The sequence below is a fragment of the Bos mutus genome, chromosome 5 (assembly GCF_027580195.1).
Source record: "Bos mutus isolate GX-2022 chromosome 5, NWIPB_WYAK_1.1, whole genome shotgun sequence".
Lineage (NCBI taxonomy): Eukaryota > Metazoa > Chordata > Mammalia > Artiodactyla > Bovidae > Bos > Bos mutus.
Window position 1 is genome coordinate 63,057,122 of NC_091621.1, and position 23,285 is coordinate 63,080,406.

The window sequence follows — 23,285 nt, forward strand, 5'->3', positions numbered from 1 at the left end:
GGGACCTAATTAACCTTAAAAGCTTCTGCACATCAAAGGAAACTATTAGCAAGGTGAAAAGACAGCCTTCAGAATGGGAGAAAATAATAGCAAATGAAGCAACTGACAAACAACTAATCTCAAAAATATACAAGCAACTCCTACAGCTCAACTCCAGAAAAATAAATGACCCAATCAAAAAATGGGCCCAAGAACTAAATAGACATTTCTCCAAAGAAGACATACAGATGGCTAACAAACACATGAAAAGATGCTCAACATCACTCATTATCAGAGAAATGCAAATCAAAACCACTATGAGGTACCATTTCACGCCAGTCAGAATGGCTGCGATCCAAAAGTCTACAAATAATAAATGCTGGAGAGGTTGTGGAGAAAAAGGAACCCTCTTACACTGTTGGTGGGAATGCAAACTAGTACAGCCACTATGGAGAACAGTGTGGAGATTCTTAAAAATCTGGAAATAGAACTGCCTTATGATCCAGCAATCCCACTGCTGGGCATACACACTGAGGAAACCAGAAGGGAAAGAGACATGTGTACCCCAATGTTCATCGCAGCATAGTTTATAATAGCCAGGACATGGAAGCAACCTAGATGCCCATCAGCAGATGAATGGATAAGAAAGCTGTGGTACATATACACAATGGAGTATTACTCAGCCATTAAAAAGAATACCTTTGAATCAGTTCTAATGACGTAGATGAAACTGGAGCCTATTATACAGAGTGAAGTAAGCCAGAAGGAAAAACACCAATACAGTATACTAACGCATATATATGGAATTTAGAAAGATGGTAACAATAACCCTGTGTATGAGACAGCAAAAGAGACACTGATGTATAGAACAGTCTTATGGACTCTGTGGGAGAGGGAGAGGGTGGGAAGATTTGGGAGAATGGCATTGAAACATGTAAAATATGTATGAAACGAGATGCCAGTCAAGGATCGATGCATGATACTGGATGCTTGGGGCTAGAGCACTGGGACGACCCAGAGGGATGGTATGGGGAAGGAGGAGGGAGGAGGGTTCAAGATGGGGAACACATGTATACCTGTGGCGGATTCATTTTGATATTTGGCAAAACTAATACAATTATGTAAAGTTTAAAAAAAAAAAAAAAAGGCCTAGTTTGAGATGCCAATTGCAAAGATGCAATAAGAAGCCAGGACTTTTTGGGGTATGTTTATAATGCGTATACTGAATTTCATCAAATCTGATTCCATCGTTGTAACAGACTATAATTATTTTATATACCAACTTAAAAGGTTAAAAAAAAATTATAACACAGTGTGTATGGTTTTTGTTTTTAAGCACCTTGAGATGTTTTTTTCCCCACACAGTATCATTCTTTATGCAGTTGCAGTGTCATGGATGCAGCATTGCCAAAGAATATTTTCTTGTTGCCTTTGGGATTTTCTTCTAAGCCACTGACATTAATAGTATCATGCAGGTTTTGTTGGTGGTGCTTTCTTGACCTTACTACACGGTGTCAACAAAAATGTCAAACACCATCCAGGAAGGTATTTTTTAAGTTAATAATTAAGCTCAGTAAGTAAGGTATTAAAGGTATCAGTGCACATAAATCAGTTGAAGTGAAAACAGTAGGAATAGCTATGACTGGGTTACATAAAGACAGATAAAGACGGCCACGTTGTTATACATTGTATGTATGATTGTAAGTTCCATTGATTGTAGATTTTAGCAATATTAAAATCTGGGGGAATTTACATCTTAGAATTATTATGCAATAAGTAGGATTTTTGCCTCTGGGAATTGGAAGATGCAGTAATAAAGTAGGACAGCAGTGCATGTAATTGATCTTAATAAACAAGTATGCATCTTTAAAGACGTATCATCACTGCTCTGGGGAATAATTAAATAAATAGTGAAGACAGAACCTTCAGAATTTCCTATATTTAAAGGTACTCTGCAAAGAGAAGAGAGGAATGTAAATACTTGCACACATTTTGAATTTGTTTTTATCCAGGTTCCTAGACAGTTGGAAAACAGCCCACTTTCACAATAAATACATTTCTCTCACATGTATTAGCCTGGTCTTCGCTATTGTATCTAGAACATAACTGTGAAACCATGATGTCAGAAATTCAGTCAGGTATTTGTCAAGGTATCAGGACCACATTAATCCAGGTTCAGTTCAGTTCAATTCAGTCACTCAGTCATGTCCGACTCTTTGCGACCCCATGAGTCGCAGCACGCCAGGTCCCCCTGTCCATCACCAGCTCCTGGAGTTCACTCAGACTCACGTCCATCGAGTCAGTGATGCCGTCCATGTTATTGGACTAATAACATGATTTACATATAAAAATAATACTTTCACCTGAGGGATTTTGACAAATTGATTTTTTTTTAAGATTGAAATTGGTAATGTTATAAACATTATAATTTCCTGACAGTTAAAAATGAGAATTTCTGTGTATGGGAAAACAGAATATATATGCTTTTCCCTATTCTTCCTGCTAAGTACAACTAAAAACCCTGCACATTATATATAAGATAACAAAGATTCTGAAAAGTGGAAAGAAGTCAGAACAACTTAGGATCTCAGGATTCAAGGAGTGACGCAGGAGTGAGTTTTTGGCTTTTCTCTTTGTCTCAGTGTACCACACTTCAAAACTGATAACAGTTTCCACACTGAGGAAACAACTCAGAAACAATGGTGGCTGCACACTGCCTTCAGAGAGAGCCCCAACAAAGCGTAACCCTTTTAGCCAAGTACTAGGAGAGAGACACCCTAAAACCTTAAAAAAAAAAAAAAAAAAACCTACTCTTTACTCCACCAAATACTGCAAGAAAATCCAGTTCCCACACACACCCTCACTAGCACAGGCCAAGCAGGAAACATAGACTTCCAACATTACCAGGCTGGCACGAGGTGCCCTAATACCCCCTGTTGTCATGATGTCAGATTAGGTGAGCTACAGAGCCCGCTGAGACTTTCATCCTCATCAGATGGTTAACTAGCCCTTCCCTAATTTGCACTGGAGACCATGTGGGAAGCCTGGACTTACACCCCCACCTGGTAGTAAAAAGGAGCACCTCCACCTCCCCACGTAGGTGAAGTCAGAAGAGGTGTGGTAGAGAGGTTATACTTCCACCATTGCCCGTCAAGAAAGAGGCCTAACTCTCCCCTTGTGGTGTCAGTGGGAGCCGCATAGGGCATCATAGTGAGACACCCACTCCTCCTCAGCCAGGAAGGTATCAGTGAAGGCTTGGGGAACCAGAGGTGACAGGGAGTTGCTCCATCTCTAGTTTCAATGGAGGCTGAACTTCTACCCCTACTTTGTAATAATGAGATAGCCCCTTCCCATCTTTTCTGCTAGAGCAGGGCCAAAAACATCAGCAAACATATAAGATTTAAGCATGATCTAGACTCTTATAGTGCTCAAAGTGTCCAGATTTTAAATGAAAATTAATTGTCATACAAAGGAAAATCTCTAATTGAATGAAAAAGACAATGGAGACCAGCATTGAGATTACTGAGATATTAATCTTAAAATTATTTGACAAAGATTGTAAGAGCATCTATCACAAAAATGCTTCAACAAGCAATTACAAGTATGCTTGAAACAAATGAAAAAAAGTTGCAGCCAAAAAAAGTCTGCAAAGAAATATAAGATGAAGAATCAAATGGAAATTTTGGAATTGAAAAAATATAATAACTGAAATAAATAACAGATAGGCTTAACGGCAGAATGGAGGGGATAGAAGAAATAATTGGTGAACCGAAAAACAGAACAATAGAAATGACCAAGACGGGCAACAGAGAGAAACTAGACTAAAATTAAATGAACAGAGCCTCAAGGGCCAGTGGGACTATACCAGAGAGCTCACATTTATGCCTTTGGAGTCGCAGAAGAAGAGAGAGGGCATGGCTGGAGAAGTGTTTAAAGAAATAATAAATAATAGCTAAAAACTTACTTAAACTTGGCAAAAGTATAAACCTACAGATTCAAGAAGTTTAGCAAATTTGAAACAGGATAAACCTTTCAGTTCTGAAAGCTAAAGACAAAAATTCGAAGCAATGAGAAATTAAGATTGGGGCGGGGAGGATTGAACTAAAACAGACATCTCTTCAGAAACATGGAGACCAGAAAGACGTGGCACAACATTTGTCAAGTGCGGAAGGAAAGAACTGTTAATTTAAAAAAAACTTTCAGAAGTCCCAGGTCATAACTTTTGTTTGGATTCTTATTGTTACAATTATTTTCAGCTATTTTTTATTATGATAAAGAACTTTAAATATGAGATAGCAGAGTACATTCCCACTGAAGATGCATAAGGTTATTTATACTTATTTTATGATGTTGCTCAGAGACTTAAAAAGTAAATGCCATTTATTTTTGAAGTTAATGTTCTACTTACCATCTTTGAAAAGTTCAGGTAGCTTAATTTTCATAATTTCTGTCTCATTGGATGGTTTTGAGCGATTCATTTGAATTTTCAAGAAAATTATTTAAGTGGTTTTCTGACTTTTTTGTTTCTTTTAATTGTGATAGAAACGTAATATTGAATTTTAATAATGCTGCTGCTAAGTCACTTCAGTCGTGTCAGACTCTGTGCGACCCCATAGATGGCAGCCTACCAGGCTCCTCCATCCATGGGATTTTCCAGGCAAGAGTACTGGAGTGGAGGTATATTCATATTTTTTTTGCTACAAATCGCGATAGACTTTTTCATCTTGCAGTACTAAAACTCTACCTGGTAAACACTAATTTCCCCTCCTTACTCCCCTAGTTCCTTGATAACTATCTTCCTCTCTGCTATTTTTATGATTTTGATAACTTTAGACATTTTATATGAGTGGAATCATACAGCGTTTGGCTTTTTGTGACTAGTTTATTTTGCTTACCGTAATGACCTTGAGTTCATCTGTGTAACAGAACTTTTTTCTTTAGGCTACACTGACATTTCGATTTTTAAAAAATTCATGGATTGAATACATGAAAAATCTATGTATTGGTTAAAACAACCTCTTGATACTAGTTTTTCTCCAGTAAATAACAATGTACGTTATTCAGTTCTTGCTGATGAAATTTCTGTCTCTAATCACTGTGTTTTCATTAGCTTCTAATTTAAAGATAGACTTTTAAAACGAACTATTTCCCTTTATCAAGCAGTCTCTTCTGTAGTTTGGCTTTTGACAAAACTCAGAATCCCCAAATTAATCATTCTAACCAAGATAGAATCCTACCCATCTAATATACCACATCCAAGTTGCATACAGTAACTTGATTAACAATTTTACACCTTTTATTAGATTTTTAGATTAACGCATAAGCAGTAATTTTATATACTTTGGATCATATCTTGATTTTGAGGTTTATTAATTATCCAAAATTATTTATTGACTTACAACTGTTAGATTAGCATAAATCTCAGTAAACCTAGCCGTGAATCCACCGTTTTTCACTCCAATAATATATAATGATTTTAATCATTCAATAGGTGGCATCTCCTGGGTTTCCCTGTGGCTCAGGCAGTAAAGCGTCCGCTGGTAATGTGGGTTCGATCCCTGGGTTGGAAAGATCCCCTGGAGGAGGAAATGACTCTCTTGCCTGGAGAGTCCCCATGGACAGAGGAGCCTGGCAGGCTACAGTCCATGGGGTCGCAGAGTCAAAGATGACTGAGCAAGCCTGCCCCCTCCCTCTTTTTTAAACCCCGAAGTGTTCTAAAAAGTCACCTGTCTGAGAAACAGCCTAGTATTCTGACTTCCACTTTGGGACTCCTATGTGAAATCTTTGTTGTTGTTGTTGTTTTTCCCCCTCAAGAAATCTTAAATATAGTGTGTTTTCCTAATCAGGAGTCCCATGAGCTGCTTATAATACCCAGCCTTTTTTGTTCTGAAGGAAATCTAGCTGTCTGTTTTCAGTATCTCCAAGGGTCCCACAAAGTGAATTTCTGGTATTCCAGATCGCCATTATTTTGTTTCATAAATTATCGTAAACATTGCTTTCTGAATGTGATGATTTCTCATGATGTGATAAAAGATAGAATTTTAACTTTTATTTTTAGACATCAACTCATTTAAACATAATGCAACCCTGTAAGTTATCTATAAACTAGGTTTCAAATGTTTTAAGTTAATGAATATCACACAGCTGTTAAGAAACTAAAGTGGGAATCACACCCGAAGTCTGCAGAATTTAAATGTTTATGCTTTTTTTCCTCACCAAACCAATCTTTGAATGATTTTTTCAGATTATTCATGGTAATAAATAAAAATGCCATGAGGTTTATTTATTGATTGACATATCTCTTTTAAAATTTACATTTGCAAATAGTAGTTTGAGAGTGCTAGAGAGATTTGTGAATTGTATGCATACATATTTATACCTAAACTTTTGGCTTAGGGATTGCTCCAGGGCCTACTTCCTGCCAGCAGTTTTCAGAGCTTTACTCTTGTTAGTTTCCCTTAACATCCTTCCTGTTTATATAAATTTTAGATCGACTCTGTTTTGGCTTTGAGCTGGTATCTCCTTGAGACTCTGCTTCCCTCTGCTGCAAGCACTGCAGCCACTCTGAGTGTCTTCCTTTTGTTCTGTCTTTACATCTTATGAATGATTTTTAATACCTAGGCTAAATATAGGTGGCTCAACTATAAAGAATCCACCTGCAATGCAGGAGTCACAGGAGACACAGGTTTGATCTCTGGGTCCGGAAGATCCCCTGGAGTAAGAAATGGCAACCCACTCCAGTATTCTTGCCTGGAGAATCACATGGACAGAGGAGCCTGGCAGGCTACAGTCCATAGGGTCACAAAGAGTTGGACAGAGCTGAAGCAACTTAACACGCATACAAGCAAAATATAAGTGGTTTTATTTAAATATCTGATTGTTTGATTGAGATTTTGCGCAGCAGAATGCTTACCTACTCTCCTGGAGCATAGTAGTTACTATTGCACTAATATCTTTTTTTTCCCCTCCAGATTTATTCATTTATAGTATATAAATATTCTTCAGTACTTTTCTTTTTTTATTGGAGGATAATTGCTTTACATTGTTGTGATGATCTCTGCCATACATCAACACCAATCAGCCATAATTATATATATATATATGTTTATTTATGGGCTTCCCTGGTGGCTCAGAGAATCTGCCTGCATTGCGGGATACCTGGGTTTGATCCCTGGGTCAGGAAGATCCCCTGGAGAAGGAAATGGCAACCCACTCCAGTACACTTGCCTGGAAAATTCCATGGGCTACAATCCATGGGGTCACAAAGAGTCAGACACGACTGAGCAACTTCACTTTCACATATATTTATATCCCCCCCCCAACCCACCCCTCTAGATCATCACGAGCACCAAGCTGTGCTCCCTGTTATACAGCAGTTTCCTGCTCGTTACCTGTTTTACACACGATAGTATGTATATGTTATTCATTTCTTTTATATTACGACTTTAAAGACTGTGCAACAGAAAAAGTTGCTTCAATTCACATGTGACTTCTGTTTGTAGACGTCCTGTGAACATCATAAAAATGAAACATTACTTCATATAAGGAGAAATGTTTATAACATGTTATTAAGTCTAAAAATACCAGGCTGCAAAATGGCATGGTAGCCACTCTTGTGGTCTGATATACATACACAAAATGAACTTGCTGCCGAAAACTAGGATAACAAATGCCACTCCCTCCCCACCACCTCTGAAAAATCCCCACTAATACAAATCTCTCCTAATGCAGGACTTCCCTGGTGGTCCAGTGGTTAAGACTCCACACTTCCAGTGCTGAGGGTGCGAGTTCAATCCCTGGTTGGGGAACTGAGATCCCAGATGCCGTGAGGCATGGATGAAAAAACAAAGCAAAACCCTCCTAATGTTACCTCTGTTAACTGTATGGTATAATTTCCTTCTTCTCTCTTTCTCTTTCTTTCTGTCTTATAAAAGTTATATATCCACATACATATTCATACCTAGTTGGGAAAATCCTTCTTAAACCAAAAAGTTGACAGACCTGACTTCATATAACCTTTAAACTTCACTCATAACAGAATACTGTCAGAAATATTTTTTTAATGTAGTGACCATATAGTAAATGTAGTGTAATGTAAATGTAGTGACAATATACTTGCAACATGTCTGTTAGAAGTAGGGAATAACTTAGTTTTTTGTGAATCATTAATTAGTATAGACATCCATACAAATTAAAAACTTCAGTTTATCATAGATACCTTCCTCGCCCTTGCTTCTTATATCTAGCTGATCTTTAGGATCTCCTAGATATCTCTGAAATTTATCCATTTCCTCCATCAAATTCAAACTTCCAACATAATTTTTCTCTTCTGATGCAGTAGCTCATTAGCTGGTGTGCCTGCTTTCTTTCTCCATTCTATTTGTTTTCCATACTGCACAAAGTGATCTTTTTGAAACACATAAATGATCATTTAAGGATCTTACAAAATAAACACTAACTTCTGGGTGTACATGACAGAAACTATGTAGAGATTGATTAATTCTTTTTCAGTTACTCCCAGGAAAATGAACCAGGCCCTTGTCTAGCCATAGTCCATAGGGTTGCAGAGTCAAACACTGCTGAGGCCACTTAACATGCACATAAGCACTTGTCTAGTTATACACGTTTCCTGTCACAGGGTTTTGGTTCTGGCACACACACTCCTTCCGTTACGTTTGCTGCTAGTACCTGTATATTCTTCAGGGAATCCTTTCCTGACCTTACTAAATCAAAATTCTATTAATTCACTTATAGAGATAAAAGTCTCTGTCATAAGGCATCAAAGTTTTACATTAATTTAGATAAATAATCTAGCTCTCTTTCTAGATTATAAAATCATTGAGGGGAAGCTCTGCATCTGTTTTTGTTTGCTATTATATTCTGACATGTAACAGAGTGCTCAATACATAGTAGACACTTGTCTTAGCTTTGACTGCTGTAAGAAAAATACTATAAACTAGGAGGCTTAAATGGCAGGCATTTGTTTCTCACAGTTCTGGAGACTAGAGAGTTTAAGACACACAATTCTGTGTCTTGGGAGGGCTCCTTTCCTGGCTTGGAGGCGGCTGCCATCTTGCTGTGTACTCAAATGTAGAGAGACAGTGAGCTCTATTATTTTCTTTAAATATATTAATGTCATCATGGATTCTCCAACCTCATGATCTGATCTGTACCTAAATTTCCTTTCCCAAATCCTGTCTCCTAATGGCATGACGTTGGTAGTTTGGGGTTTCAACATGAATTTTGGAGGAATACAAAGTCACTCAATCTGTAACATCCATTAAGTGTTTGTTGAATTAATGCAGACGTTAAAAATAAAAGTGAAAATGTAAATGGAAAGTTCACAAAAGGAGAAAATCCAAAGCTAGTAAACATAACCAGATATTTTCAACCTCCTGTGTAGTCAGGAAATAAAATGATGATAAGGTGTTTTATTCTCATCACATTGAGAAAAATTTTAAAGATTGATAATGTCAAATGTCCATTTAAGAACACATCCATTAGCCGGATAGTATTAAAAAAATTGATCCAGTCATATCGTGAAATATTTTTCAGCTATTAAAAGGCAAGTGTTGCATTCTAGTGCATTTAAAGTAATCCCATTAATTTTGTTTTACAAAAAGAACCTCAAAAGTAACTATGTATATTTGTTTATATACAAACATATAAATTTACAGAAAACTGCAGATGGTGACTGCAGCCATGAAATTAAAAGACGCTTACTCCTTGGAAGGAAAGTTATGACCAACCTAGATAGCATATTCAAAAGCAGAGACATTACTTTGCCAACAGAGGTCTGTCTAGTCAAGGCTATGGTTTTTCCAGTAGTCATGTATGGATGTGAGAGTTGGACTGTGAAGAAAGCTGAGCACCGAAGAATTGATGCTTTTGAACTGTGGTGTTGGAGAAGACTCTTGAGAGTCCCTTGGACTGCAAGGAGATCCAGCCTGTCCATTCTAAAGGAGATCAGTCCTTGGTGTTCTTTGGAAGGAGTGATGCTAAAGCTGAAACTCCAACATTTTGGCCACCTCATGCAAAGAGTTGACTCATTGGAAAAGACTCTGATGCTGGGAGGGATTGGGGGCAGGAGGAGAAGGGGACGACAGAGGATGAGATGGCTGGATGGCATCACTGATTCGATGGATGTGAGTCTCAGTGAACTCCGGGAGTTGGTGATGCACAGGGAGGCCTGGCATGCTGCAATTCATGGGGTCGCAAAGAGTCGGACATGACTGAGTGACTGAACTGAACTGAACTGGAAGGATCCTTGCTGTGCTATTGATTGTGTTTATCTCTGAGAGGGAACATGACAATAAAAGAGGTATAGAGTTTTTTCTTTTTAAAAAACTCTGTGGGCTTTTTTTTCTTATTCACTGTTTTTATAATGCATATATTGTCATGTAGCCTATAAAAACAAATAAGGGTAGATTGATTTAGGGATATGAGAAAAAAAGAACCATTCTTTACATAAAGAAAAGTAAAATCACGGATGCCAAAAGAACATGGTTTAGTCTGGAACTACAAACAGTTTCATATTATTGGAATCTAAAATGTGGAAAGAAGAGTACGAGACTGAAAAGAAGATAAAACCAGATCAATAAGGGCCATGTGTGTTTTCTCCTAGCATGGACAAGCATTCCGAGAATCTTTAATTGAAAATTGACTCCAGTCATGTCAAATAAATGATTCTGGAAGATATGCAGTTTGTTTAGTGAAAGAGATTCATAACCATCTGGATCCCTTGATCCCTTTGGCAGGTGTGATGAAGCATGTGAATCTCTTCTTAGTATTGTATTTCAGATGCATAAAATAAAATAGTGCACATTATGTGTATTCTTCTTCAGTAACACATTAAAAAGACCTCCTAGTTGATCTGCTAATTACCTTAATTTCAAAATAGTGATGAGCATGAACAGTATTTTAAGATATCTGTACCAGCTGAATGACTTTCTGCATTATATTCATGAGTCTCGGGTTAGGAACTTTTGCTTATGGCATGAGACTGGGAGTGTGAAGATCAGTTAGGGAACTAGTCAATATGGAGATAATGAAAAATCTTAATGGAGACAGTCTGAAATAATCCTATGAAAGATTTCATAATTGTTTTACAATATTTGTGATATTTTAATGACATTTTTGCATTAGTATTTGTACAATATTAATATAAGTGTTTGTATTAGTATTAGTGTATTCCTTAAGAAAAATTAGGAAAACGAAATTTTAAAAAGAAAAGAAAGCATGCTTTATGGTAGTTTCTTAAAGCTTACATAATGCCTATGCTTTCCTTTGTTTTTACTGCTGCTCTTGCATAGAAGCTTACCTCATTAGCTGTTCATTTAGTCTTATTTCAATGATACCATCATTGCTTAACTCTCTTCCCTTTAATTCTGCAGGTTTTTGATTGGTCAGGGAGCACATGTAGGAGCTGTCAACAGTGAAGGAGACACACCTTTAGATATCGCTGAGGAGGAGGCAATGGAAGAGCTACTGCAGAATGAAGTTAATCGGCAAGGTAGTGTAAACCAGCCTAAACGGAAAGCATGTTTAAAACTGTCTTGTGTAAAGTACAATACTTTTTCAATAAATAATTGTTGACATTGAAGGACAGTTATAATTTGAGTGTGAAAAAAATCAGTTTACTTAATAATATGTGCAGTAAGGTTCTACTTGAACAAGTGTATGATTCTTAACTTTACATCTTTTTAATATCTTTCAAGTTGAAAGAAGTACATTGTAAGTGGTAGGATCAGGCATAAAGTTACCTGTCAATAAAAACTTTGGAGATAAGTAAAACAGACAAAGAAGAAAGGAAGTGTACGGGGTGAACAGGACACATTTAAATAGAACGGTCAAGAAGTCCTCACTGATAAGGATGCATTTAAGCTAAGATCTTCTCCAGGCGATGGAGTGAATCATACAGGTCTGGGGAAAGAACACTGCATACCGTGGGAGCAGTGAATTCGCGGATGGGAGGACGCCTGATGCTTTCAGAGGAGCAGTGAGTGAGACTCGTGTGACTGAAGCAGACAGAACATGGAAGAGGCTGGAAGGAGATGAGGTCCCAGAAGGAGCAGTGGACCACATCACTCAAGGCCATGTGGGCCATTGGAAGGATTTTAGCTTTTAATCTGAGTGAAATTGGGGGTCAGTGGAGAGACTGAGATTAGAAGAGTGACATGATCTGATTTATTGTAGAAAGGGTCTCTGGGGCTGCTGTGTTGAGAATGGATTGTAGCAAGGTAAGGGCAGCAGTACAGGAACGGCAAGGGGAGAAGTAGGGTGGTAGTAGACAAAGGGAGGAGAAAAGTGTGGGTTTTAGATATATTGTGAAGATTTGACCAAGAAGATCGTCGCATGATTAAAAGTAGGGCATGTAACAAGAAGGCAGGGAAGATTCTAAGGTTTGGTTTGAGCAACTAGATGGATGAAGTTTTTATGAGAGATGTGAATATTGTGGAAAAAGTAAGTTTTATATGGAAAGGTTCAGGGCTTCGTTTTTTAGACATGTTAAGTTTGTTTTGCCTGCTAGATATCCAGGCAGTTGAATATGTTAGTAGAGAGAGGTACAAGCTAGAGATATGCATTTGGGAGATGTCAATTTATAGTGATAGATGATTGCTTATGGATAGAATTTCTTTTAGGAGTGATGAGTGTTCCAAAACTAATTGTGGTAATGGTTGCACAACTCTGCAGATTTACTAAAAACCACTAAATTGTTTACTTTAAATTGTGTGAATTATATCTCAATAAATATAAAGCAATTCCTCTTCTGGGCACATAACCAAAGAATTAAAAGGAAAGTTTCAAAGAGACTTTTATACACCCATGTTTATAGCATTATTCACAATAACTAAAAGATGGAAGAAAACCAAATGTTCATCAATGGGTGAGTGAATAAACAATATATAGTATATACTTACAGTGAAATACTGTTCAGCATTAAGAAGGAAATTCTGACATACGCTGTAGCCTGGTTGAACCTTGAGAGCATTATGCTATGTGAAATAAGGCAGTCACAAAAAGATAGTTACTGTCTGATTTCACTTACATGAGGTACCTCAAGTACTGAAAATCCTAGAGAAAGTGGAATGATGGTTGTCAGGAGTTGGGAGGAGGTGGGAATGGGGATTTGTTGTTTAATTAGCACACTGTTTCAGTTTTGCAAGATGAAAAGTGTTCTGAAGATTGAGCAACAATGTAAATATACTTAACACTGCTGAACTGTCTACTTAAAATGATTATTAAGATAGTAAATTTTATTAAGTATATTTTACTTCCATTTTTAAAAAACGTGTATATACATTACTGTGATTTCCACTGTAGTATTATGTCTAGGCAGTGATTGAATGAGTATTATCAGAAAAGAACTATGTTGTATAAGATATGGAGTATTGGTTTAGAGAGGGCCGAGTCTTGCGGAAGTGTGGTTCATTAAATAAAAGCAAAGAAATAGAAGCTAAGTGAAAAGAAATTTTTATTTCTTGGGATTGGGAAAATTCATAAGGACTACCTGGTTGCTTTGGGGCTTCCCAGGTGACGCAGTGGTAAAGAATCCACCTGCCAGTGCAGGAGACATGAGAGACTCGGGTTCAATCCTGTGGTAGAGAATCCCCTGGAGTAGGAAATAGTACTCTTGCCTGGAAAATTCCATGGACAGAAGAGCCTAGTGGGCTATCATCCATGGAGTCACAAAGAGTTGAACATGACTCAACACACACACACTTCTGGCTGTTTAAAAAACAAATCTTGGGCACTAAAACTGAGGAACTATTTAAATGCTTAAATAGAGCTGAAGCATTGTAACAAGTAGCTGAAGGTACCTGGAGTCCAGAAGAAACAAGGTCCATGTTACAACAGTAGTCATAAACTAGAGCTTGGAGAAATCCGCAGAAGAGCTTCGAACAGTTCTGTCCTAAGCGTGCGATTTTGGAGTAATGGGATAGTCAAGACTTGAAGAAAGCAGAAGAGTGGGTATAAAACACCACAACCTAGAAGGAAAGAGTACCTTATCTGTCCATCTTGCCCTGATTAGTACCCAGATAGATAGCAACTGGGAAAGGCATGGAGATGTACTGAAAACTTCTTGTCTTTAGTTTCTTTCTATATAAAGGAAACCGTTAGCAAGGCTGATTTTAGTTGTAATGATTCATTCAATTTTGATTAATGTGCCAGCACTTTTGTTTTGAGTGCTGGGTATTTAAACAAAAAAATGGAACAAACGTTGCTGTTGAGGATCTCACAGGGTGGTGGAAGTGACAGCTCCATAAACAGAACTTTACAGTGCTGTGCGCCAAAACATAGGCAGGAGCGGAACGATGCGGGAGAACAGGAAAGACTGTGACTGACTGCTTTCAGTAGCAGGAAGGGTTTGCGAGAGAGGACATTTGAGAGGGAGTTTGCTTGGCAGAGAAAAGGCATGATGGACAAAAAAGGCATGTCAGAAGGGGTTATCAACAAGTGCAAAAAAAAAAGGGATCAGAAACATAGCAAATGCAGAGAATTCACTAGAGTTGGAAGGGAGTAAGAAAATCAAGATAGTATGAGATTGAGACTTGAAAAGATTAGACTAGAGCCAGATGATGGACATCTATTTTGTAGGCATTAGATGCAACAGAGATCCCCAGCAGGAAATTAACCTGATTGGATTTGGTGTTTAGTAATAAAGCTGGTGGTAATCTGGAGGATGAACTCAAATGGGGAATACATGTTGGCATGCCTTCCCTGAGGAAGACTCTTCACTTAATCCAGGTGAGAGACCAGTAAGGCCAAAGTAATTATATTTAAGGTGGAAGAGAGCAAAGATCCAGGGTTGTTTTCAGAAAATATTAAGGTAAAATTAAAACAGCTTGGTGAGTAATTGAATATGGAGTTGAAGGAAGAATTGAGACCAGCTAATTTGCCTCCTGAGATTTCCAGTTTAAGATGTGATTATTGGGTGAATTCACACAAAAAGGTGGAACAAAGCAGGAACAAATTTAGAACGTGCATGAGTTTGTTTTGAGATGTATTGAATTTGTGGTTGCTAAAGCACATCTGAATGGCAGTGTTCAGTGCCATGTTGGAATCTAGGCAATGTCAGGATGGAAAATGTAAATCTAGAAAAATGATAGATGAGAAATTCTGGAAAATAATATATAATATGACCCTGAAACTGAAAGTGAAGCACTGATACTAAAAATAAAAGCTACCTCTTTTTTAAATATCTAAATACTAGTTATTGAGCGGAAGACTTTACATGAATTATTTCATTTCATCCTTAGAGCAATTCTACAAGGTTAATAGTGCTGTCACTGCATTTTATAGATGAGAAAAGGAGATTCAGAGATTTGCCCAAAGTCAAACAGGTAGAAAGTGGTGCTGTATGTGGTTCAGTCCCAAACAGTGTAGCAGATACCTTGCGCCCCACACTCTTCATCACAGTACCACACTGCACTCTGTTAGGAATGTCTCCTAGAAATATTTCCTGATGTTCATTTATTCATGGGAATAATAAATGGGAATACATGACTTATATAATATAACTTTATTCCAAAGGAAAAAAGATAGGGGCATCTCTATCTATCAGTAGAGTTGAACAATTTATAAAAGGAGCCTCCTAAATATATCGCTAGTAATGACAAGATTTCTCAAATTATTTATCCTGATATGAAAGTTATTATTTAATATTTTAAAATTCTTTAATCATTCTTTTGGCTCTTGTTTCTTGTTCTGATATACATGATTAACAACTAATCATGCTTAAGTAAATTTCCTTTGAAAGTAGTAAGAATTGAATAGTAGATGAAAGTATTTCTGATTTATGTTTTAAAGTAATTTTCTTCATTTAGCTTGGAATACAAGTCAATTTTTGCACCTCTTTTCTAACCAAATTCCAATTCAGTTTTATGTTTTCTTACCTAAGAGAATTGACTAACATTTTTTTATAAGCTAACATTTATTATTTCTTAATAGTACTGACAGATGGTAAATAGTCTAGTCACTTTATTATATCATACCCCATTTAGTTCAGTATACATTGTTTTCATTGTTTAAAAGTTTTGCAATTATAGGTAAACTAAAGACCAGTAGGTGAATTAAAGACCAGTAAAATGCTTTATAGGATCTTTTCCCTATTAGTCCACAAGGCAATAAAAGAGAAGCAGAATCATAGACTTTTAGAACTGATCATGATAATTAACACCTTACTGCTTATTCCTCTTCTAAATACTTCACATATATTAATTAATTTAATCCTCACAACAACATTGTGGATAGTTACTTTGATTATTCCTAACTCACAAATAAAGAAACTGAATGTTAGTGTGGATTGTGTCTTGCTCAAGATGATAGAGCTAGTAAGTGGCAGATCAGGGATTGAAACCAAGCAGTGTAGATTCAGGTCTGTGTTCTTAACTCATTATACTAATATTGAAAGAAGTTATGGCTGTCTGAAGGTTACTAGCCTAGTTAAAATACTGGAATTAGAAAACAAGTATTGTTCTCTCTCTATATATATATTCTATATATATATATTTATATTGTCTGATGAGGTTTAAAAAATACGTAATTGTCCATCGCTGTAATCATTGGTATTTTTTAAAAGATTTTAAAAGGAAGAAAAGTGTTGTTAGGTTTTTTGGTAACTGAATTTACTTAAACATAAGAAATTTCCCTTCACATATACTTAAATTTTAGACTTGAGTTGTTTTTATATATAATTTATATAAAGGCACAATTTGGTGGCAACAGAGGGTAATTGCTTTGTAATAAGATAAAGATAGCATGAAATTAGATAAATCCAGAAGTAAAAAGTAGATAATTTATTTATTTCAAGTCCAGAGGAAATTTAGAATAATAAAAGATAGTAACAGTTAGGCTGTTTAAGATGGTAAAGAGAAAAGGGATAAAGATAATAAATAGGTTCATGTTTTAAAAGACATAGTTAAAAAAAAAAAGCATAAGAAAATAAATCAGTCTGAGAAAAGTCTTTTAGTAGAAATATTCTTAATGTATTACAGTTGCAGCCTTATAATTTCTTTTATGAATAACATTAGAAGACATCTTCAGTAAGATGGGCTGGTTATCTTTTGATAGGAAATTTATAATGTAAAATTGATTTTTTATAGAAATGGTGATGCTTTGTAACTAATAGGTTTTATTTGTTCTATATTATACATATAATTGTTTTATGAAGTCAGTTTGGAAAGTCTTATTGTTAGTTTCTTTCATATGTGGTAATAAGATCTCTAGATGTTATTATCTCAAGATGACTTTAGCTGGTACTTCTGTAATCTTGGGATTTTAAAAATACTTTTCCATTTTTGCCTACTTTTTTAAGATTGAGCTTCAGTTCAACAGTTCAGTTGTGTCTTGAATAAATAAAGCAAGCAAGATAAAGATACATTCCAGGTAGAGGATAACAGCTTGCGCAGTAGCACAAGCAAGTGATGTACTTGACCTATGTGAAGATCCCAGATGGTTAGAGCACTGGGTGATGATAGAGGAGAAATACTAGAGATTAAAAATGCCTTGAGACCAAATCATAAATGGCTTTGTATGCTACACTTAAGAGCTTGAGCTTTGTCTTATAAGAGCTTAGCAATCAGTGACAGGTTTTTATAGAAAAGTGAGATGATCATATTTTAATACCGAAAAACCAGTCTTGTGATCATGTGGGGAATGACTCAGAAGGGACTGAGGTGAATGAATTAAGGGCCAGCTGTAGTCATCAAAGTGTGAGACATAAGATATGAATTAAAATAGCATAAGGCAATGACACCCCACTCCAGTACTCTTCTTGCCTGGCAAATCCTATGGACGAAGGAGCCTGGTAGGCTGCAGTCCATGGGGTCGCTAAGAGTCGGACATGACTGAGTGACTTCACTTTCACTTTTTCACTTTCATGCATTGGAGAAGAAAATGGCAACCCACTCCAGTGTTCTTGCCTGGAGAATCCCAGGGACGGCAGAATCTGGTGGGCTGCAATCCATGGGGTTGCACAGAGTCAGACACAACTGAAGTGACTTAGCAGCAGCAGCAAGGAGCCATTACAAAGACATTCTAGGAGATGGCAACTCACAATCTGCCAACTAATTGAATGAGGGCTGGAGATAAGGTAAAGGGAGGGATTAAGGATGACCTCCAGGTTTCTAGGCAAGTGTTGGAACCTAAGGCTTCTCTGGTGGCTCAGTGTAATGAACCCTCCTGCCAATGCAGGAGACTCCAGTTCAAAACCTGGATCAGGAAGATGCCCAGGAGAAGGAACTGGCAACCCACTCCAGTATTCTTGCCTGGAGAATCCCATGGACAGAGGAGCCTGGCAGACTGCAGTCCTTGAGGTCGCAAAAGAGTCGGACACAATTTAGCAACTAAACAGTATTCATTTAGTAAACATTTACTGATCCTTTTTACTTTAGATCAGGTACCCATCCAGATGATGGGGATAGAAGATAAAAAAGCAGTATCTTCACCTTTTTAAAAACTCTTAAAACTTATGATCTTCTAAAGTGTAAATGATGTGATGTGTGCTGTTTTTTAAATAGCCAGCATTTGAAAACATAAGATAACATGAGATTACTGAAGAATTTCAGGATTAACTTTTCTCTTTTAATTTTTTTCTTAGAATGTTGAGCTCTTTGAAGGTTCTATTCCATTCTGAATTCCCTCAACCTAGCACAATGCTTATCACCTTATCACCTCAACCTAGCACAATGCTTCAAGCTTTTAAATGAATAAACATCTGTATAACTTATTATTAAAATTATAAAACTGATACTAACGGTATGAACAGTGTACTGTGTTGGTTAAAAAATAACCTGTCTTAAGGCCTGTTGAATTTTACATGAAGACAGGACCTCCAAGTTGAAGTGTTTTAATAAATATTTATGCCTACTAGGCTAGAGTTCAGAGAACTAGTCAAAGCAGGTGGATAGAAAATTGAGACTTAAATATATATGATTGTGTTAAAAAAATCTGTTTTTTAGACGAAAGGAAGATATACCTTCGGGAATGTTCAAATATTCAAAAACAAAAGGAATAAGCAGAAAAGGTTAAATAAAAAAGCCAAAAAAATATTGTAAGGACAAAAATTAAATAGTCAATTAAAAATGCTAATAAAATATCTACAGTATTCCCGCATTTCTTTAACCAGCGTGTTCTAGGCAGCCCAGTTTTCAAAAAATATCACTTTTAATTTTCACTTAAAATGATTGAGATAATTTTATTTCCAAACAAAAACATTTTCTATAGAGAAAAAAATAAAAAGTTATTTTTATCATATCAGGGGTTGATATAGAAGCAGCTCGAAAAGAAGAGGAACGAATAATGCTTAGAGATGCCAGACAGTGGTTAAATAGTGGTCATATAAATGATGTCCGGCATGCAAAATCTGGAGGTACAGCGCTTCACGTTGCAGCCGCCAAGGGCTATACAGAAGTTTTAAAGTAAGTATTGCTTCTCACAGTTGTTTTTCTGTGCTTCTCACAGTTGTTTTTCTGCTTTGTTTTCTTTGTTTCATTTTTCCTTTTTTAAGATACCTGCTAATGTTATTTTGAAACAGTTTTTGAAAATTACTTAAATGAATGTTATTGTTTTGTTTCTGAAGTTCTTTCATTCTCAAATTTTTATTATTCTCCTGTTGTTTTTTTCCATTGCAGTTTTCTGATAAGTAAAATTTAAGTGTCAGACAACCATTATGTGTTACCTTCTGGTCTGGTAAATTATTAGAGTCTCTTTGAGGTTCTCAGATAGGTGAGCTCTGGATACAGAAACTAAGAACAATGTTGTATATAATATGTACTATCAAATTCTGAGAGTCGTACTGATTGTTTACTTACATATAATTTGTCTGATTTTGGTTTTTTTTTTAAGATTTTCACTATGTGAGCACTGGAATTCAGAGAGCTATTAGCATAATATTAAACCATAAGCAACTTAGACTATACAGTAAGTCCCCTATCTATGAACAAGTTCTGTTCCAAGAGTTTATTCATAACACCAATTTGTAAGTCCAACAGAGTTAGCCTAGGTACCCAATTAACACAATTGGTTATATAGTATTGTGCTTAATAGATTTATGATACTTTTCACACAAATAATATATAAAGGCAAGCAAGAAATAAAGAAAACTTGTTTAATCTTACAGTACAATACCTTGAAAAGTATAGTACTACAACACAGTAGCTGGCATACAGGGTGGGCATTGAATGAGCAGACAGAAAGAGTTGCTGACTGGAGGAGGGAGAGATGGTGGGAGATGGTAGAGCTGAAGGATCATCAGCAACAGGAAGCAGAGGACAAGCTGCAGTGTCACTCATGTTTGATGTTGATGGCACAGGTTCTGGTTCCTTGCTGGGTTCAATTCTATCTACCCTCTTGAAAAAATGACCCAGTGTTGTCTGGGTAGTACCTCTTTTTTCTCTTCTCGTAGATGTCACGGTAGCACTGGATGGCATTCTGAAAGGCTGCTGCAACCTTCCTGTCCTGTTCTGCATTTGGGTCCTGTGACTCAAAAGCTTTCTGTGCCTCCTCAGATGAAGAAACTCCCCTTGCCATTTCCTGTGTCGTAAATCGCTTCTGTTCTTCAGTTAACTTCTTCCTCTTGTCTCTCTTCGTCCTTTCTCTGGGCCTCCAGTTCCATCTTTTCACCTCACTCCACTCTCTAATTACTGTCACTGTTGTTCCATTGTTATTGCTTGGTACCTCTTGGCAGCACCAGGTACATCAGTGCTGCTTTTACGCTTGCTCCTGGAATCCTAGGCTTGAAATAAAGGTACTGTACTACTGTACTGTATACAGTACTGAATGGTAAAGTACTCAAAAGCACAACCACTGTGGTAGACGCACACACGTGGTGGTGTACGCCAGGCACGTGAACCAACTTCTGTGATTGGACGTGTGAATATGTGTTCACATCTTTGAAAGTTCGAAACTTAAAGGTTTGTATATAGGGGACTTACTTATTGACCAACAAATATTCTTAGGAAAAGCTCTTTTATGTCACAACAAATTTGCGTTTTGGTTTTTTCTTATGCAATGCAAAGGTGTTGGCAACTATGTATAAAAAAAGAATTCATTGCATAACTTTTGTTATATGTATGTGAAAGCTAATAAGACTGGCCCTCAGCAAAATCTACTGCACCCTTTATGTTGCGCTTGTTCCACCTGGGCCTCTAATATAAATCTGTCCTTATTCCCTCTCTTCCGTAAGAACAGTGATGGGTCAGTTATTCTAGATTCCTCCTATTTCAGTCTCTGCTCACTTCAGGAACTTAAGCCTTCTCCTAGAATGGTACATTTAACTCTTCAATTAGTTTCCTTGTCTCATCTGTTTCTCCCTAGTACAAAACTTTTCCAAACTTTCAAGGCCCATTAGTGTGGGTCATGAAATGCACTTAGTGAATTGCAAACAGCATTTAAAAGAAAATAATTGAAAATATCAAAGAGTATTACATATGGTGAAGATAATTTTGTTTCTTAAAATTCTTGTTTCTGTGAATGTATATATGAGTACCAGATTGCCCTATTAAATGGATTTCTAGACTGCTTCCAAGTGGTATTTGTAATTTAGTTATATAGACTCTTAATGTCCTTCGTTAAGATTCTTAGAAATTGTGATGAATTTTAAACTCTTCAGCCTAGCACATAAGACCATCAGTCATCTGGCCATTGGTTTCTCTGTCAAGCTAAGCTGCTACCACTGATCCTCAGACATTCATGAGTCCAACTATATATATCCTCTTTAAGTTCTGTCATGATGTCTTAAAGCATACTCTTACTTCTGTCTAGGTACCTTCATTCACCATCTCTTCAACTTAGAAGTAAATTCCTTTTGATTCTTTGACTCAGTTCAAGGCTCTTCAGTCTATGGGAAAAAAAGCTCAGCCTCATTCATAATAATTGCAGATAAAGCTGCAATGAATCATCATTTTCCATCTATCATACTGGCAAAGATCAAAATGCTTGGCACAGTGTCGACAAAGTTGGGAAAAAGCACTCTCTTATGTTATTGGTAGAACTAAAAATGACTATTGAGCAAATTTTATCAAAGTAACAGTTATCCTTTGGTTTAGCAGCATTACCTCTGGGAATTTTTTTTACAGATATTCTTACTCTCCCCTAGGAAATAAGGTATGTGCCAGCAGCGTTGTTTATGATTGGAGTGGGTGATTGCCTAGATTATGATGCATCCTTTCACTAGAATACTCTGTAATGATTAAAACACTACCTAATATATGAAAGGAGCAATAGGATGTGTTAAGTGTCAACCCAAGGATAGAACTGTGCCTCATTTGTGTTTATTTATTTATTTTTTAAATTTAAGTTGTATCTGTTTATATATATGCCTAAAATCTCTCTGTAAGGATCTAATCAAAAATTGTAGTATGGTTATCTATGGGGAGGGGAAGCTGGTTGGCTAAAGGTCAGCAATGGGAAAGTGACTTTCCTATATAGTCATTTATTCTTTTTTATTTTTGAAACTTGGGAGTGTATTACTTAGGAAAGAACATATGAAATCAAAAATAAATAGAAGAGATCCGTTTCGGATGTCAGCATCTCCCCCTTTATCCCCTCCCTGCAAACACACAGCCCCTTTCAGCTGACTTTTAGGCTTTTCAGCCCTGTACTTCTAAAGCAGCTTCACCGTAAACGTGTCTGTGAGGGTTGATTGTTGTTTTACTTGACTTTTGTCCTCCATTAGAAGTTCCTTGAGTATAATAAATACCATCTTACATTTTTGGAGTACCCTTGCATGGCCTGGTATATAGAGAGCCTTATAGTTGGGAGCGGGGAGAGGGGAATGTTTCTACTTTTCTCTCCACACAGACTCCCCAGTACTTAGAATACCACGCAGGGTATTTAACATTATTACAGTTCATATTTCCTAATTGTGGATATATTTTTATTTTTCCCTATTAATAAAATATCTGATAATGTATGTGTTAGTGGCGATATTTTTTTTTAACTTAAAGCTTCAGACTTATATCTACTAGCCTGTTTTGTAGATCAGTGGCTCTTAAATGTTGATCTGCAGTCATATAACAGGCAGTGATGTGAGGTCATATGGAAGACTTATTAAAAACACAGATTGACAGGGCCCATCTCCCAAAATGCTGATTAATTCAGTGGAACTGGGGTGGAGATGGGGAATTTTTTTTTTTTTTTTTTAAACAAGTTCTTAAGATGGTTCCACTATGGAGCCATAAATAGAAACATCTTCTTTAGATATTGTTAGGAAATAGGGAAATCAGTTCTTAAACATAAATAAATGATTATATGTTAGCTATCACTACCACCTCCTGTAGGTAAAAAGAAGCCCTTCTCAAGGT

The 23,285-nt window shown here is 36.7% G+C and overlaps 1 protein-coding gene across 7 annotated transcripts in view; it reads left to right on the top strand.

The window, feature by feature from the left end:
- Positions 1-23,285, top strand: part of PPP1R12A (protein phosphatase 1 regulatory subunit 12A) — a 166,954-nt gene that overhangs the window by 80,116 nt on the left and 63,553 nt on the right. For all 7 annotated transcript variants that reach the window (XM_070370969.1, XM_070370971.1, XM_070370968.1 and 4 more), the window contains exons 3-4: positions 11,373-11,491; positions 19,241-19,400. In XM_070370969.1, the coding sequence (XP_070227070.1) occupies positions 11,373-11,491; positions 19,241-19,400 (279 nt within the window). The remainder of the gene's footprint in view (positions 1-11,372; positions 11,492-19,240; positions 19,401-23,285) is intronic.